General features: G+C 38.2%; 1 protein-coding gene across 1 annotated transcript in view; it reads right to left on the bottom strand.

The window, feature by feature from the left end:
• LARP4B (La ribonucleoprotein domain family, member 4B) overlaps positions 1 to 19718 on the bottom strand; it is a 30903-nt gene that overhangs the window by 6712 nt on the left and 4473 nt on the right. The window contains exons 2-13 of the mRNA XM_009878066.1: positions 18748 to 18895; positions 18392 to 18553; positions 16125 to 16206; positions 15117 to 15253; positions 11914 to 12017; positions 10030 to 10140; positions 9487 to 9540; positions 8915 to 9124; positions 5847 to 5953; positions 5071 to 5325; positions 3390 to 3435; positions 205 to 369 (exon numbers count right to left, since the gene is read on the bottom strand). Coding sequence (XP_009876368.1) covers positions 205 to 369; positions 3390 to 3435; positions 5071 to 5325; positions 5847 to 5953; positions 8915 to 9124; positions 9487 to 9540; positions 10030 to 10140; positions 11914 to 12017; positions 15117 to 15253; positions 16125 to 16206; positions 18392 to 18553; positions 18748 to 18895 — 1581 coding nt within the window. The remainder of the gene's footprint in view (positions 1 to 204; positions 370 to 3389; positions 3436 to 5070; positions 5326 to 5846; positions 5954 to 8914; positions 9125 to 9486; positions 9541 to 10029; positions 10141 to 11913; positions 12018 to 15116; positions 15254 to 16124; positions 16207 to 18391; positions 18554 to 18747; positions 18896 to 19718) is intronic.

Here is a 19718-nt window from a genome sequence, read left to right as displayed (position 1 = left end):
CACCATTTCAAAGAGAATACCCAACAAATTATAAGATATAAATGAATAAGGCAGCAGCACATCATCTGACAGGTTTTTTTAAAGTATTTTTTATGACACATGTAAAAAAAAAAAACTTGTTGTTTTACATATAAGCCACCAATCTGAAAACACGAGGTATGTAATTCTTGGTTTTCCCAATGAAAATGAATACTGGCTACTCACTCTTTCTTTTGTTGTTCCTATCACCACACTGGACAGTCTGTTTTCAAAGAGGTCTTCAGTCTTTAAATTGCCAGCAGCCCCAGGTAATGGAGGAAAGCTAGATAAACCCAATTCAAAGCTAGGAGATGGAGGTTTTGGGGGTGGTGGAGACTGTGTTTGACCTCTCTGGAATAGAAATAACATGTTGAGGTTACTGCACTGGATGACAGAAAAAGACAGGCATGTGACTTGAAACCGTATTTTGCATTTGATTTATATCTGTCAAGTCTTAGAGAGGCCTCCCCCATCCCATCTCCCAGGAAACCCACACAGTACTGACAAATAGATGCTTTTATTTTCCACTACTGCCCTTAAAATATTTAACTATTATGTGAATGGGATGGCATAAGCATCCTTGAAGATTTCATACACACAAGCTACAGTAAAAGCCTTCCTGACAGTTCCTTCAGGTTGGACACTTACACTGACATAAAACGGAAAAATACTAGTTTGGATATCACAATATAGTGAAAATACAAAGCCCATTTACCCGCAGTTGGTAACATTCTAAATGAAAACCGGGAGTCAACAAGAATCTTACCTCATGTTCAGACATATCAAGAAATAGCAAGACAGCATGCCTCACACATAGCACAGACAACAACTTTTCATCCAATTTATATGGTCACTTTGTAAAAACACAAGGATAAACATCAAAACTATTCCTGACACAGGCAGAATTCTTCTAACTAAATCTAAGAAAAACAAGGTCCCATGCAAAAAAACCCAATCATCCTCAATGGGCTGAATGCAACTATTTTGCACTACAGAGGAGTTCAGAGTATCACAGTTAAATATCACTAGTGAGGATCACTTGTAAGGATTTGTAAAGCTAAATTCTATTTATACTGAAAAAATAAAATTCTTTTTTTAATATGCTGTAAATGAAGTTACCAATTAACTTTACCTACATCATGTAAACAAAGAAGTTTCATGACTGTACTTGGGCTTGTGCTAAGACAAGCTCTGCTGCAGAATACCAAATGCAAAGCAATTTTTGAGACAATGCTCAATTTGAAAAGAAAAGTATTTATGGGTATATAGCCAGGATGGTCTGGATGTGAGAACAACGCAACTGGCAGAGCAGTGTTGCATTTCTTATTTTTTTTTCCCCCCTCCTTCTCATGCAGAACAATAGATACAAGTTACCCTTGAGGTCTTTTCACAAACTTTATGTCAAAAGAAGTGAGCATAGAAGGGGGAGAACGGAACAAATAAATACAGAGGCAAGAACAACTGCAACTCCTAGGACTGCTATTGACTCAACTTTACTCCCTAGAACGCAGTTTAAGAGGGCTTCAGCAATGGAGGCTGCAAACTTCCAAAACCAGAAATCAGATAACCTGTCAAAGGGTCATGGAGAGGGACTACACTTATCTAGTTCAAACTGCAAAAGGAACGATGTTTGGCATGGGGTTTGGTGTTTGTTTTTTTTAGAACAGTTCTTCAAGTCACAGCATTTCATTTTCTTGAAGTCTTGCAATAGACAATGCTCTTTATTTGCTATAAACATTTTCAGTTTTACAGATGAGTCCTAAAAACACCAACATATTATGAGACAAGTAGCATTAGCATCTTAAGATGTTAATGTCTCACTAATTAGTGAGATCAGGGAGGACTTAAATGGATTTCAAGCTGCTAACCATATAAAATTTCTCAAGTCAACTTGTTAATGACAACTTGAGTAATTGGCTTATGTTTATAGCCTCAGATACAATCTGATCAAAAAGGCTCATGCTCTCTCATGCAAGCATGCATGTCCTCTATATTTTTTAATTAAAAAACAAGCTCACAAAAAATGTATGCCATCACTCCATTCAAATACAACTGGTGGCAGTCATGTCCTATGTATACTATCCAATCACTACAGCCTCACACAGGAAATAGAATCCTGGATTCAATTATTTCTGCAGTCTAAAGGGGTCAAACTTTAATCTTGTAACTTCCCCGTGTACTCAGCTGTGGGACTGCAGCAGCTCTCACTTCTCTTCAAGCTGCACCTCTGGACAGTACAGACTCGATTCATGGGCCAGGAAGGAACCTGGTGGCACTGGCTGCACTGGTGCTGAGAGAAGGGAACTGTGAGTCTCTAAAGCTGTTACACCAACTGGTTTTAAAATAGCCTTTATAAAGTCAACTGAGTGAGAGCCTCTCTGCTCAGTAAGGGTGTCAAAGGTAATCATTTCACTCCAGCCACTCTCTTATGTGTCTAACCTGTATCACTTCCTTCTTCCTTCAGAGACAGAAAAATGTGTTGATAGGAAAACATCAATTAAAAAATGCAGATAGCTTTGAAAGGGCAGAAGAAATACTGAGAAACCTGCATGTCAACTGACCTCACTGAGCTTTGTCAAGTTTGACGAGAACTAAAAGCAACCAAAGGTTGATGTGTCTTTATCCAAGTCTCTTAAGACTACTCAACAGCAGGAGCCTCAAATACACAAATGCAACTATTTTAGCTCTTTAAGAGAGTTAAGGCTCACGCAGTGAGGTTACTTTGCGATTGTAACATAAGAAAATAATTTGGTTCAACATCAAGAGCATGCCACCTGTGGCAAAACTGAATTGCGGAGGAGTGTCTCGTTTTATCAAATCAAACCTTAGAGTCCTACCAAAGTATCACACTTTTCTTCTTTCTACACCATATCTAATCCAGCCTTTTCAAGTATCATTTAAGTGATGAACTTAGGTTTACCAAAACCGTAATATTTCAAGGATGTTAGTATATGTTTACCAAGTCGTACCTGAAGAGGCATTTAAGAAACAGAACCAGCCACTTAATAACTACGATTCTAGCTATAAATTATGACATGTGAATCTATAAAATGTTCTTTAAAGTTGATATGAACGATAAAGCATCAAATATTTTGAACTTTAGTTATTTATCTCCCCCTGAATGTGGACACTGGCATACTGACAAAGTAACGCTCAGACAGAAATTTTGTTATTTTAACTTTTTCCTGACTTCTGCATAGATGGGCAATCTGATACCCAAATACAGTAAACTTGTGACTCCAGTGAGATGCTGTGAACTGTGACATACAATTGCTTGTGCAATAACCTCTCTCACCTGCTACTCCGCATAGCATCCGTATTATTGCCTTGTTACCCTACTTTTATAGATTAATACAATCATGAACACTCACTGTAAACTTGTCCTCCCTTTTCTTTCGGTAGCCATATGAGTTTTTCCTAAAGGAAAGAAAGCAGTTATCAGAACCTTGCCTATAAATGAATGGAAGGCAACTGGTAAAAACATGAGAAATTAATTAAAATTGTTATTTGATTTATCTTCATTATAGACGGATTATTAATAAAAAATGTTTTATGGAAAAATATCCAGCAAGATCTCATTTAAATGAAAGTATGGATCTCATATAAGTCAGCATAAGAATACACTGGTTACAAATAATTCCTGCATTAAAAGCATCTTGGTGCCAATTACATATAAAGCTTAAACAAAACCTTTCAACATGCAGAGTAAATGCTTTGGGGGTTTTGTTTGCTTTTTTACTATATCTACATAAACTTTTGAAATATGGCTGACTATTTTCAATTCAGGTGAAGCCCCTCCAAAGCATTTCCAGTGCTTGCCCCCCCAGCTCTGCTTCACATCAAGTCCCTTCCAAGCAGCAGTTTAAATTTTGCAATGCATTCTAACCGGGTTTCAATATATTTGCTAAATTTTCTGTTTGACTTTTAATATTCTAAACATATTCAATACCAAAACATCATAATACAAATCTAAGTACTTACTATTCCGTATGTTTTTGTAGACTATAGTTTGAACAATCTTGTTTCCTGTCCTTAATCACACTTTTATCTACTAGTTATAATGCAATTTGGCAAATTAGGTTTAGGAAAGTATTACAATCCTTGCATAAAATCTCCACTTAATTTTGCAATGATACAATAAAAGTCTAATACAGGATCATCTGCAAAAGACTCAAATTATCTTCCAATTCACTAAGTCACTCAAAATGTGATTTACTTGGCAGACGTAAACACAGCCATCATTAAAGCTGCACAAGCACTTATTAGAACTGTACTGGATTAAAAAAATTCCAAGTTAAGTCTGCTAAATCCTCACATTAATAGTGGTGCCACCAATTTTCAGCTCTCTGAGTGTTGTTTTTTTTTGGTATGTTTTTTGTTTGTGTTTTTAAATGTGTAACAACAGTTTTTTAGTAGCATGCAACCCTTCTTCCTCCCTCCACACCAATCCATCATCTTTGTTGCTGTAAATGTCCATGCAAAACTCTATCTTTCAACTGAAAAAATTAGGAATGTGCCCTGCTAGTATAGGTTCAGATGCACCATCTACACTGAACAACAGAATGGGCCAAACAGCTTCATTCAAGTAGAACAAATAACATGCAAGAACTTTCTTACAACAGATGAAGAAAGGATAGTTCTTTACTATGAGGGTGGTGAAACACTGGAACAGGTTGCCCAGAGAGGTGGTGCAGGCTCCATCTCTGGAAGCATTCAAAGTCAGGCTTGATAGGGCTCCAAGCAACCTGACCTAGTTAGAGATGACCCTGCTTGCTGCAGGCGGGTTGGACTAGATGACCTTTAAAGGTCCCTTCCAGCCCAACACATTCTATAATTCTATGATCTCATGGCTATAAATTGTTCATCAGTTGTCAATAATGATTTTCATTTGCTAGGAAAGCATGCAGGTCCACTTCACATTTGTTCCATGTTTAGCACTTTCTCTGAAGTAATTTAAAGTAGTAGTGAGACAGTACTACTACCGTGCCCCTTCACCCAAACCAGCTGCAGCAGTTCTAGGTTGTTCGGAGGATAACCACAGAATACACTCACCTTCCTCTGCCTAATCCAGGAGATGAGTCAACACTGGTCTGTTCCATCCTCCCAGTTCCTACTTCCCTCTTGGTGTAACTCGTAGTAGCATTCTGCATCCGTGTCCTGTTTTGTCCTGGCTGCCGCGTCTGTGGACTCCTGACGCCATTGATTAAACGATCAGCAGAAAAGTTGAATATTGTAGGACTGTCTAGAAGCCCAGGTCCCCTTTCTGCACTGGGTATTGTATGTCGTATATGAGACTTGCTAGGATTCCTACAAATTCAAAAGTCATTTCAACATACGCACTATGAGAGACCTTCTGAGGCCTAAGTCTATACACAGAATCCAGAAGAAGCAAGACCTTTAGTCCTTTATTGACTACTTGATTTTTAGGAATGGGAAATATTGATTTTAACAGGTCATGTGAATTGTAAAAATGAACCTTTTCACTGTCTATTTTCAACTATGGCTTTACTAAAACCTACTTGAAAATGAAATTACTATATGAATAATCCTGCTGATCACATGCCATAATTCAGAATATTTCATCTGAATGCCCTAAATCATGGAGCAGACAAGTTCTCAGCTTTCAGACAGTCCATTTACACCTAGAAACACTATATCCACTAACAGCCATCTGCACCATCTGCTCTTTGGCCTCACGTAACCTTGCACCAGGTTCAATTTCACGAGTATTTTCAAGTTAGCTGGTATTATGAAAACAAACAAAATGAAAACCCTACATGCCAGATAATAAACTAATATGTATATTGTTAAAAGATGATTGAACTTGCCTGTTCCTAGGAGGATACTGTCTGAGTGTAGTCAATGGAGAAGCAGCAGGCTTGAAGGTTGGAGATGTGAATCCATTGATAAATCCAGTATTTGGAAATGGCGTTACCTAAAGAATATATTGCATACTCATAATTATAACCAAACTGAGAACTACTTTTACTTAACCTCGTATTTCCTGTCATTCTATGCAGGGCAGTACTTGAGTGATTGACTCAAACAGCAACAGAGCATTTGTCCAGCACCTTGTAACCAACTTAGAAAATGCTGGTTTTTGAGAAGACAGCCAGTACACATAGTGAAGTTCAGATAATTTAAGAGGACTGAAAACCAAAGTTCTTGGCTGTAAGCTAAGTAACCCTTCTTCTATTTCACAACATACAATACACAACTTCAGATACTTGGTCAAAGAGTCTTTAACCTACAAAGCTTTTCAATGTTTTTCTTATGCTTTATATGTGAATAACTCCCTAAAAAGAAAAAAAAAATAAACCTTTTACTTCCTCATTCTGCTTATCTTCCATGTGACACCTAAATAAAGCCTAGATAATAACTGGATTTTAAGTGGACCTCTAATTCCTTTTGTATCTTACCACCTTACTCTACATGTGAATTACTGTCTTGTTGCCTTAAGCAGCAAGATCAGCAAAAGATGTTTTGGAGTGGGCGCATATCAATGTCCTGTATTACCAAGATATCTCAGAATATGAAATACATTCATAATAATTTCTCCAATCTCACTATCATGCTTTTTTCTTTTTTTAATGTATGAATTTAAAAGATTTTACTAGTAACATGAGATGTTTGTCTTCTCTCACTGAAAAATAACTAAAATGCAGAACAATAAGACCACTCTTTCTACACTTAATTAAAATAAGAAATAGCTTGGATTAAGACTGCTTTCTGTAAAGGTATCTTTAAGCTTGTCTAACCTTTCATTTTAAAGTTAAAGCAAATCATTAAATCAATGAAAAAAGAAAATTTAACACCAAAGCTGTCACGCCAACCTACTGTTAGCCTAATCTAGATCTCATGAGAGCAAATGCTACCTCAGACTCCAAAAATAGGCCATCAGGAGTTTAATAAAGCTACTTTAGGAACAAAGTTTCATAAAAATACTGCTTTGAAGTGCTTTCTGCTTTAACAATTACAACTTGAACACTGTAAAACTCAATCGAAGCTAGCAAGCAACTACAAAATCCGAGAAGACATCAAACATACTCAAGGAAAATAAACAACTAATATTGCTAGCATCCTTTTAAACAATGAGTATCTTCTTTCTTGATAAGGATAGGTGATATTTCCAGAGGGAAAAAACATTTTTGATTTCCGATAATACCAAAAGCATCAATTTGCTTTCTCCACAGAAATCATCGGACTTGAGAACTAAAACTGTATACCTATACTACCAGGTGCATTTAATCTCAAATCAAGAGATGAGACAAAGCACTGTTAGTGTTTATGCCAAAGCAGAAGTGGAGAGAAACTTCTGTTCTATTTGCACTCAAGTCTCCACATGCAAACTGCAACCCTGTCTCAGGAAAATTATTCTGATGCCACTGTTCTCCATATCCCTGTTCTCTCAAGTAATTTCTATCCAAATACAGCTCTTTCTATGAAACATTTGAGGAACATCACATTAAATCAAGGTACACAAAAGGCAGCAAACCAATGGCAATATGCTGCAGAGCAGTGGGAGGCAAAGCTTTGCCAGTTAATTTTCTGCTTTTACTAAGAAAGGGATGAGATCTTTAATGCTGGCAAACTCACGATGTCTTGCTCTCCAAAAGCCAGGACTAGTAAGGTTTCTGGAATACAGAGTTCCAGGATGACATAAGGCAGACACACACTATGGCTGTGCTTGACCTGTGGCCAATTAATCTACATGTTCTACACTAGTATCATCCAACCAGTTCACCATCCCCCAGCAAGACCGTGCAATAATCACTCTTAGTTTACCTAGAGGAAGAATCATTCATTGCTGCTTAATAAAACGGCTTTCTCCTGGCATAACATTGTTCACTACACAGCCTAGTCTCCTCCATGTTCCTCGTCCCCCTTAAAAAGCCCTCCTCTGCAAGAGCTCTGGCTGCCTTCCCTGTGTGTGAAATGTTTAGCACACCAACTTTTTAATTAGCTGCTGCTCGGTACGCAGGAAGTTTGCTCAAGTTTGTTCAAGGACACTTTAATCCTCTGCCAAAAAAACTCTTGAAAGCTTCTAATTTTGAGCATTTGCTACTCTAGTTTCTTTTAGCAGCCAGTAAATAGGCATTTAAAGAGGGGAGAAAGGGGTTCCACATAGTATAAACTTAGTCTTCCAGTCATTACAGAACACTATATTCATATTAGCTTTTGCAGGGTAACAAAGGCAGACTAAAAGGGGCCCAAGGTAATTCTGAAAGGACTGACACAAGAGAGGAGAAAACAGAAGCAGCATTGCAGCATGCAGTCAACGTCCTTTTAGAGTAGAAGAGGGCTCTAAGATTACTGATCGCCCCTTTAAGAAAATTTTTAAAAATTCAGAAATTAAAGTGATTGATTTTTAATAGCAAAAGTAATTTTGTATTTTATTGACAAGAAAGATGTTACTTTCACACAGAAAATACTTCACTTTAAGAACATAATTCAGCATGTCAACCCAGAACTTATTTTCCTGCTGGAAGATCAAGATACTAACTTATCCTTATTTATCTAATTCCATTAAGTTTATTCAGTATGTATCAGAATTGCTTGTTCTGGTATTCATGTGCATATTTGGAAGAATCAATTTCTACAGAAGCTTTTAACCTGAAGTCTTAGTATTTTGGTAGTGGCTAATAAATGATCTTTAGTAAAAAGAACTGCCTCAAAAACCTAAAAGGTTAAGAAGAGAATCACACTGCAATCTGAGACCAGATGCAATTTTCAAATAACTAATCGCGTACCCCACAGGAAGAATTCTGAAGAACTGTTTTTTCAAGCAGAATCAGTACCTTAAACTCCCTGCTTCAGGATACATATGCTTCCTACACCTCAAGACTTCCTAAGAAAATAAATAAGAATGTAGCTGTTTGATAATCAAGAGACTTACCAATGAAGGGTCAAGGTAGCTGTGCGTGGCTGACCAGGTCTGTGGGCCAATCAAGCTGTACAATGGAAACTGCTGATGGGGACTGTATACTGGAGGTAAGTAAAAGGATGTTGTGTAACGCTGCTGCGTGTAGAGGTTCATATCCAGAGGTCTGTATCCATTCTTTGGCAAAAAAGTGTTTATAGCTATTGCCTTTGCTTTTATCCTTGCCTGCAAACGAGATTAGATTATTTCCTACAGCAGCCTTTCGGATGAAATCAGGATGGTTCAAACTAGCTGCTCTCCAACTTTTACTGGACACTTGTCAGTCACCACTTTTTCCTTCAGGGAACACAGGAACAGCTGAGTGCTTCCCAGCTGACCCGACGCTGGGATGGATATACAGCCACCAGAAAGGAGGAAAAGGGCAAGTAAAATAGCATATGCTGCATTTCAAAGCCCATTTCCAGGTTAAATGATTGCTGAGATTGCACCACTTGCATCTACATTAGAAAATACACTGAGCCCCCACAAAACCAGCACATACAGACATGCCTCCCCCCCCCAAAAAAATCCCATAAAGCTCTATTTACCTTAATTGGTTTTCCTTGGAAAGTTTTCACTTCTTCTCTAAGGTATCTATAAGCCTTTAAAAAAGTAATTATAAAATTTGTCAAATATAATTTAAACAAAAGAAACTTGACATGCTAAGCCTAACAGAAATTCTTGAATCATCTGCTAATGTTAGATTATAGAAAACCCTCACATGTAATCTGCATTTGGCAAGATTTGTTAACATTGCAGAAGTGCTTCAGATTTTAATCTTAATTTTAATTCAATTTTAATTCTTAAAATTGAAGTCTTTCAATGTGTCACTCAAAATATCAATGTTCTTGCTACGAAAAATACACCTTTGGTCAGGAAGCCAGGATATGTGACATGATAAAACTATTAAGAGAATTATGTTTAATAGTATCGATAACTACTTATTAATTAAGTGGAAGCATTACTGTTTTCTGAGGTTTTCTTCTTCCTAAATGGTTACACATTTCTAATTCACTGTACATCCCGTCAATCCACCCTCATGCCACCCTTGTTTACTATTAGATTCTAAAATGCTTTTAAAAACGCGTTACCTGCTGTGCATCAGCTTCCGATTCAAATGTGATGAACCAATTGTCATTATAGGCAAACTCACAGTTGATAAACTTAGGCAAATTATCTCCTTTGAAAAGTGCTTCAACCTCCTAAGGAAAGAGGGTTTCATAAGAAAGGAGAGAAAAGGATGGGAGGGGAGGAAAAAAAAAAAGTATTGATAGAAGAAAATATCAGTTTAAAGTGCAGAACTCAAACTCCAGGTAAGAAAGACAAAAAGCACTTTGGGGCTTACAAAACCAAACTCAGAACTTGCAAACACCTGCAGTAGCATTACCTCTCTCCAATCTCCCTGCTAGGCAGAAGGAATCCAAACAAACATCATCTAAGGCCATACTTCACATAGAAGTTGCCTCCTCCCTTTAAATCAGGGCAGAGAGGTTATTTAGGCCATAGAAAGACACTGAAATTTGGCATCAAGTGCAGAACAGTATTTTCCCCTGTCCCTAAACTCATTGAGCCACATGAAACCTGCGCATCCTGCACGGGGTAGGAGAATCTCACCCTTTCAGCAAAAAATTTATACGTCCTTCAACTCGAGTGTCTACAGATTAATATATTTGAAACGGGGTGTACATTAACTCAAAACTCATCAGCTAGTTGCTGAAGAAAACACACACCTCGGACTTTATAGTCCATTTGCATGTTCTCTATTTTTGAGAGAGAAGCATCAAAAAGCAATGCATTTTGGGAGGCCTCTCAGTATTTCAGAAATTTGCTGCTGAAATAAATCCTGACCATACCATGCCAGAAAACGTATCCTATTACATCTGGGCAGTTAAGTCTAGATTTCCAGTCTGGCAAGTTTAAAACATACGAAACACTTCAGAGCACCTCTTTTGAAAATAAAGACTCCTCAGAACTTTGTTGCCATTAAGCATTTTAGAGTGATCGTGCAAGTTCTAATATATCCAACCTCATAAGCAAATGGCAGGGGAAAAAAAAAAATCTGTAATATTAAAAGCTAGGCAGTCATTGAACAGTTACATTTAATCTAGAAATCTAAAAGCAACTGATATTTTTAAGCTATGTATATGCCATATCTTCCATATACCATAGCTTCTTCCCTCAAATTCTTGTTAGCCTTTTGCTTCGTGTTTATTGAAGCCACTTCTTCATTACAAGTTATTAAACTGCAGTACTTCATTTTTGTATGAAGACTATCAAGAAGAGCAACTCTTTGAGAATTTTCATTCTTCTTTGTAAAATTAAGTGGAGAAGAAATTAAAATATCCACCCATTACCAACAATCTGTGCCTTCTTTCTGAAAGCTCAAGATGGTGTAATCTATGGCCCAATCATTTTTTTTCTAATCTTTCCATTAGTCACAGTCCCAGGTAAATCAGAGTTGCCCTGAATAACTTCCAAAGAATCAAGCTCTCCACTCTCACATTCACTCCACAGGCCATCGGAGATCCTTAGTGACTTGACACCTTTACTCACAGCATTAGGGAAATGTTTGCAAAGCTTTAAGTACTTTATCCCAACAAGCTTTAAGGTGCAGCAGTGCCATTTTCCACTTTAAGTCTTATCTTCCCTCATCTTCATTTGCTATTTATACAAGGAGGTCAGCACTAAGTACATATAGATAATCCAGAGCCCAGGAAAATTACGGTATCTCTAGCTAACAGAGCACTGCCAGTTTCTTTCAGCCCCCTGCAGAGCCACAGGTTTTACCACAGTCTTCCTATGAGCAACATGCATCTATCAGATATATTTATTATCCAAACACAGACAAACTAAGGCTTAGAAACACTGCTAGAATGATGTAGTAAGGAATGCAATATGCTTATTGCAATCTGGAGGAAATCTATCTTCCGAATCATAATGGAACAACATTGTTTACTGAGCAATTAAATACTTACTTCAATGGGGGTAGATTCAGGTACTTCACGTAAAATCACAATACAGCGATTCTGATTTGGCCTAACTTTTTCCCCCTTCTCATCCACTTGGACTAAAGGCAACGCTAAGAGAGGAAAGACAAACATATTTTAGCTGTCAGCAATCATAATAGCTTTGCATACCAAAAGATGCTGTGGACAGTTTTACAATGCAAAACTTTTTGTGCTAAACTTTAAATATTTTTGAACATTAAGAAACAAGCAGATGACTGAGGATGCTTTCAGACACATGAAACTGAATAGACATGTTCCTTAAAATCTCCACATTCTTCCACCCTAGGAAATCTTAATTCACTAGTATTTTCCTCTAAAGCACCAACTGAGTCATATTTGGGTTTGATTATTTTTTTTGATTCTTACCTTAGTGGCAACGACCAGTGGCTTTTTAATTATAGAATACTACATTGGGAAGGACCTCAAGGATAATCTGGTCCCACCTTTCTTGGCAAAAGTATGGTCTAGGCATATGGTCTAGCTGAATCTTAAGTGTCCAACATCGATGAATCCACCACTCCCCTGGGGAGATTATTCCAATGGCTCCTTGTTCTCATTGTGAAAAGTCTTCTTTTGCATGCAATTAGAACATCCTCAGGAGTAACTTGTACCCACTACCTCCTTCCCATGTGACTCTCTGTAAAAAGGGAATTCCCATCTTCTTTGCAGCCACCCATCAAATCCTGGAGCATGGTGGTAAAGTCTCCCTTAAGCCTCCCTTTCTCAAGGCTGAACAAATCTGATTCTCTCAGCCTTTCCTCATATGGCAGCTTCCCAGTCTTTTGATCATCTTCATGGCCCTTCTCCAGACTCTTTCCAGCCTGCCCACATGTTTTTTGTATAGCGGACACCAGAACTGAACACAGTATTCCAGGTGCGGCCTGGCAAGTGCCGAGTAGGATGACTTCATTATCTCTGATGGGGATGCCCTTGGTGACACAACCCAGTATCCTGTTGGCTTTCTTTGCCACAGCAGCAGCACACTCTTCACTCATATCGAGCTTGTTGTCCACCAGGACAGGCAGCTACTCCCCGGTCACACAGATCCCAGCCTGTGCTGCACCTCTTATTCATGTTTTCCAAGGTGCGAGACCTTACACTTGTCCTTGCTGAACTTCGTAAGGTTCTTGTTAGCCTACCCTTCCAGCCTATCCAGGTGTTTCTGAAGGGTGGCTCTTCCTTCTGAAGCGTCCACTTCCCTGCTCAGTTTGGCATCATCAGCAAACTTCATCAAGCTATGTTTAATCCTATCATCTAGATCACTTACGAAGATATTAAGTAGCACTGGGCTCAAGATGGATCTCTGGGGGACTCCACCCGTGACAGGTTGCCACTTCGAAAGGGAGCTGTTTACCACCAGCCTCTGGGGCCAGCGTGTCAGCCAGTTCCCCATCCACTGCACTGGCCACTTGTCCAAGTCATAACACATCAGTTTCTCTAGAAGGAGGCTGTGGGGAACTGCACCAAAAGCCTTGGAGAAATCCACCACTGACCCCACATCAACCAAGCAGGTTACCTTGTCAGAGAAGGTGACCAGGTTTGTCAAGCACAATATGCCCTTCATGAATCTGTGCTGGCTTTTCCCAGTCACATGTTTCATTCATCTTGGCAGCCCCCAGGAGGATTCACTCCATGACTTTCCCCAAGGACTAAAGTATGACTGATAGGCCTGCAATTCCTGGGTCCTCCATGAAGCCCGCCTTGCAGATGGAGGGGACAGTCTGCTGGAACTCTGTGACTTATGGATCTCCACAACTTAAAGATCATGGAGAGCATCATGACATCAGCTAGCTCTTTTAACAGCCTCAGCGGACACTGTAGAGGTCAATTCCTCTAAGAGTTCACCTACCAACTCTTCCCTCGCTCACTTTTGTTCCCAAGGCCTGGGGCTCAAGTGTGCTGGTAAAGACAGGTGAAGAAAGTTTTGAGGACCTGTGCCTTTTCAGTGCTGTCAGTGACTAATTCACCTCTCCTGCTTCACAGTGGGCCAACATTTTCCCTCTGTTTCTGCATGTTGTTTACACACCTGTAGAACCCTTCGTTGTAGCTTTTGACATCTCTTTCCAATTTCAGTTTGAGCTGAGCTTTTGCTTTTCTGCACGCCCAGGCAACACTGCTGTAGTTCTCAATGGGTATGTCTGCTCTTCCATCTCTGGTACACTTCTCTTTTGGTTTTGAGTAGACTCGGAAGCTTGTACTTAACTCTCTTCCTCCACCTACTTCTCCTACCTTTAAAGTAGATAAGCTGTTTTTGTGCTTCCAGCAAAGCATTCTTGAAAGACTCCCAGGACTCACTAGCTCTTTTAACCTTTATCGAAGCTTCCCACAGAATTCCTCCCCACTGAGCTCTGGAAGAGATGAAGTTTGTTCTTCTAAAAATCTTTGTCTTAGTAATAACCTTCCATTTGCTCAGCAGTATCCCAAACTTCCCAATATTGTGATCACTGCAGCCAAGGCTATCACTAACCAAGATGCTACAAAGTAGGTTTTCTTGGTTTGAGAGTAGCATCAGCATCTCATTCCCGGTTGGCACATCGAACATTTGTATGAGGGAGCGGACCTCTATGCATTCCAGGAACTTGGTGGACAAAAGGTGAGCTGAAGTACTGTTCCTCCAAAGAAATGTCTGGGTAGTTGACTCCACCTGGAAGAACCAGGTTTTGTTGAGCCAAAGATTGCTTAAGCGCTCCAAATCTCTCTTCATTGTCTTGGTTTGGAGGCCAGTAGCAGGTGCCTACTGTAAGATTCCCCTTGGAGACAACCCCGCTGATCTTAACTCAGACTTCCACAATTGCTGCAGTTGATTTTTATACATTCAAGATTCTCCTTACCACAGAGAACAACAACTTTTCTTCCCTGTCTTTACAAAACAGCCTACAGCCATCCATCACAATCCTCCAGTCACGGGATTGTCCCACCATGTCCCACAGTTTAAACTCACACTATTCTCATTCACACAGATCATTACCTCAGATGGGAAGAAGTTTTTATAAAACTTCACTCCTATAATTGCAATGGTCTAAACTGGAAGCTGCTTGCTTTATTTAATGTTTTACCAAAAAAGGATGGCATTTTATTGTGATACATAAAAAACAGAAACAGAAAATCTGCATTAGCAGTCCTGCAGCAATAACCAAAATTCTTTCTAACACTGAAGTATTTTTACTTACATCTCAGCACTTCAACAATCAAATCCATATCAGTACTGAGTTTCTTGACATGATCAAGGTTTGCTACTGTCATTATTGGCACATACTGATCACTGTCCATCTGTGATATAAGGTACATGTCACTGGCAAGATTTTCTCTGTTGGGAGAGGGAAAAAAAAAATGAGAATGTGTCATAGATGCAACTTTTGCCAATAAACTTGAAATAAGAACTCATCACATAGAAGGCAGATTCCTACACTAAATTTTGTTTTCAGCAACTCCCCAGAGTCCATTCACCTACCAAATTTCACTTCACAGAAAACGTGTAGTTTTTTATTTTTTTCTTTCGCTACATGCAACAGCAGTGGCATCTTCCTGTTCAGGCAGCACATGATCCCCCCAAACATGTAATACCATTAGGAGTTTATGACTTCAAACGACCACTGACTGTAATTGGGTATGCAGGAGTGTACAGATTAGGAATTGCTTGAGGCTATTAAGACATGTTTAGGATGTTTTTATTTAGACACAACCACTAGAAAATAAGTATAAGTAAACTGCTTTGATGATCTTGCATCCATCTATACTGGAACATGAATGATTCAGAGCCCTTTTTTTGTTATAAATTGATCCTTAATACATAAAGCCACCTACAGATGCACATACAAAAATACTACTTTGTGTCAATGCAAATTTTAAAGTTATTAGCTTAAACAAAGCTTAACAAACAGCTTAAGTTACTCAGTTTTAACTTCCAAAAACTCAGCAACACTCATAATTCACTTGCTCTTTAATTTCTCATAACTACTCTTACTTCAAAACAATATATTTGCTAGGTCATGTTTTAGGCCGAAGTTTTATGCAAGCTTTAAGATGCACGTCAATATGATACTCTAGAATTTTTGTGTTACTTCCCCCAAATTCTCATCCTTTCCACTTAGTTTTAAGTGACAGCTGAGAAATATTAACATACATCCCAAGCTAGGTACTGGATCTTGTTAGTTTGCTACCTTTAGGTATATACATACCTAGATAAACAGAATTCCAGTGTTTTTTTCAGTAATTCTCGTAAATCTTCCTGACCTTCTGACTGCAACTGTTCATTTCCACCTAGTAATTAAAACACTTAAGTTTAAAATTTATTTCTGCTATGTTACACAACAGATATTTTCATGAAGCCACCATGTCTATTACTGGCCATATGACCAGTAACAAATTTTCAAATTCAATTAATATTCATTGAGTATTAGTTCACCACCCACCAAAATTGCACAGGAACACTTTGAAGGCAGAAAAGAAAAACCATGTCTGATCTCACTTGTTAACCTCTGTTCTCCAAATAAATGAACATTTGAAACAGTTTTGGATGAGCAGCTACAAACACATCTCAAAATAAATACTGATTTAACTCATGTATCAGTCTTCCAGTTTTAGGAAACTACCAAATTTCTAGCTGACTAAACTCTGTCTAAAGCAGCTAATAGAGCAAGCAAGCAGTGGAATGGGGGCACTTCGTACTTCTGGCCTCACTAAATTCACAACATACTAATTCAGAAAAGAGTTTCAAAAATGTAGTTATGAAATGTCAGCAGATATCCAATCAATTAACAGATTGTGTGATCAATTAACAATCTCTTGTTTAAGAAAGAAAAAATATTTTTTTCTTATACCTGGAAATTTCAAAACTACCACATGGAAAACACTACATTTCATATTTGTTTTGATTTAGACCCAACATACTATAGTAATCTAATCATGTCAGTGGGAGAACTATTTAAAGATCAGAAGTTTAGTGTGGCTTTTAGAGATTTATAAAACATTCAGTAACATGTTACATAAATGGAAATTAGGTTTTTTTGAAAGTATTTCACACCAACTATTACTCTCTATACCCTTCTCTTTTTCAGTAACTTTAATCTTTTTCTTCAGCTCTCCTTAACCTTTCTTCTTCCTAAAGCAACTTCTAATTTCCTCCCACTGTTTTGTCCTTCACATGTTCTGTTCTCATGTAGATAATGCCAACACTCAAGAAATACATATATCATGCACTAACCACTATTTCCTTTCCCCATCTCCTCTTTCTTCCTTGCCCCAAACGTAGCAAAGACCACAATTTTATGCATTTTTTTTTAAAATAATACTTGGGGAAAAAAACCCAACTTATTTTACAAGTGGGATCACCTACGTTACTATTCATCAAGTGGAATAGATCTGACCTGCGTTAGTTGCTTTACAATACTACTGAGTTTTAATAAAAGTTCACTATTTGGGGCATGTAAAGGACAGGCTGACAAGTTCTAATGCTAATCCAAGGAACATGGTTCCATTCTAGACTGTTAGGCACCATTAATATTTTCTATTTGCCAGTTTTTATTATTTAATATTCCCCAAGAGTACCCTTAAGAAGAGTCAGAGAGAACGTTCAGTTTCCAAGACAAGCAAAGATGGTGCCACAACCGTGTGTGAATTCAGTTGTCTTGATTTCCAACAACTATGGATGCAATACTGGTCATTTTATATACATGAAATCAGCTAAGCACAACGATCAAGGAGCAGACCTTATGTATCTAAAGAAATACCCAGCCCACTTTCCTCTTGTTCCCACCGCTCCTGTCAGTTCAAGCAGTAATCCTACATGAATCTTGCACACCTTCTGTCCCATTCAGTAAAATATAAGCATGCCTCAATCTCTACGCTAGTTTCCAGAAGTTTCTTAAAACATGCCATCTGGTATAGACTACACCTACTAACAGTTGCACTGCAAAAAAATCGTGAAAGTTCATTAAAACAGACTGTAAAGTAGTTACAGTAAGTTGTTACTTATTTTAGCAATTTAAGCACATGACTGATGTTCGAAGCCATTACCATTACTACTCGAGATACAAATGGTATGCGAGTTTCACCTCAGTACCTGACCCAACTAAAAATACAGAGCTTAGACAGGCAGACATCTAAATGTAATCATCTACACTAGGGACTTGCGTTTAGAGTAACAGTTCAGAAACCAATACTCAGTTATATCCAGATCTTATGACTGATTCTGTGCAGTATCTCATAAGGACAATGCTCATCAGGAAGACAGTTTACCAAAAATGTCTAAGCCTGAGAGTAAGAGCCAGGCTTTTCCTGAGGTCTGTTTACAGAATGTTTATATTGAACACCTAAAGTGGTGTAGCTTTTTCAGTTTGGAGATTTGTCTTTTTCTTTTCTAATGGATGCTCACTGTTCAAGTCAAACTAATTTGTTTGCTTTTGATTTTAAAACTACGTCAAAGCAAATAGCAGTGCTCTCTTACCTGTCTGAGTGGTTTCATGCATAGACTCATAGTCAGAATGATCAAGAGTCAAAGGGTTCATATCTGTCTGGTCTGACACCGAAACGGCCGGTGACGGCTCCTGCAGCTCTGTCAGCACTGCATTCTGATGCTTTTTGTCACCGTCACTATTGGCATCCAGTCCTGCGGCAGATATGACAAACACACTCAAAAAACATTCCTTCCAATCATAGTAACACAGTCATTAAAACTCAATCTGAAGTTGCTTACATATGTTTGTTGGTTGTTTTTTTTTTAAAGAGGAAAGTAAAACTGAGAGAGTTCTACACTGAATTTTACCTTTCACTTGAGCAACAGGTAGAAACTCTTATTCATACCTTCTTTACAAGAATCTGGAGGTTGGTCTGGTATTTCTTCCCACGTTTTGCTCACACTACCATCAGTGGCACCAGCCGCTTCCAAGTGTAACATATGATTTCCCCAGACTTTTGCATTAGGATTTAACTCAGAAACCTTTGTTGACTCCTACAAAAAGAAATTGCTTTGATTATACACTTTGTGGATGCGCGGCACACATCCGTGCGTAGATACGTACAGTTTCAAATAACAGTATCAGACGTACAACTCAACTCCATTGTCAAGTCTTTTTCTCAACTGAATATATTAACTGAACTGTCATCCCATAATTTTCAGCTACAAAACCAACCCAATGTGCAGCGCAGAATTCATTTCCCTGATTAAGAATCACCAGAAAAGGCTAGCCAAGCAGAGCAAACTACAACAAACATGCCTTTCTTTGCTTTTGACAGACTAACTCAACTTGTACTTGCTCTACACTTCAGGCAGTTCCCCAATGTACATGTTAACTCACTGTTGACTATATTACTATGGCAGGTTTCTGCAAAATAACACACAAAAAATTAAGACAATACAAAACCAGAGTTTGTGTTTTCTGGACTTACATCAACATGTAACAGTTTGAAGAAAGCATTACAAACCATTGAAAGCAATGAGATTTGCATGACAACTTCTGCCATTACTTCAAATCCAAACATGAACAAAAACTTGTGTTATAGTTTTCCCCAGAATTACAAGATCCAGTCAAATCATCTTGGCTAATCTCCTTTAATCTGAATTGGAAATAGACACATTCAATGGTAATATATGGTTATATATAACCATTACATAAATGGTTACAGTTATGCTCTCCGCAGTGCCAGCAATGACAATACTTTTTTGAGAGTAACACGAGAGAGTTTTCTCTTGTTTTGTTAATGTTTGAGGAAAATGCATTAATTTATTCCCTACCCAGAATATCTCTGTTATGTTTTAATATGATAATTATACT

This window comes from Apaloderma vittatum, unplaced genomic scaffold (genome assembly GCF_000703405.1).
Source record: "Apaloderma vittatum isolate BGI_N311 unplaced genomic scaffold, ASM70340v1 scaffold10641, whole genome shotgun sequence".
NCBI lineage: Eukaryota > Metazoa > Chordata > Aves > Trogoniformes > Trogonidae > Apaloderma > Apaloderma vittatum.
The sequence above is the reverse complement of the archived record's forward strand: the minus strand, read 5'-3'. Positions and strand labels throughout refer to the sequence as shown.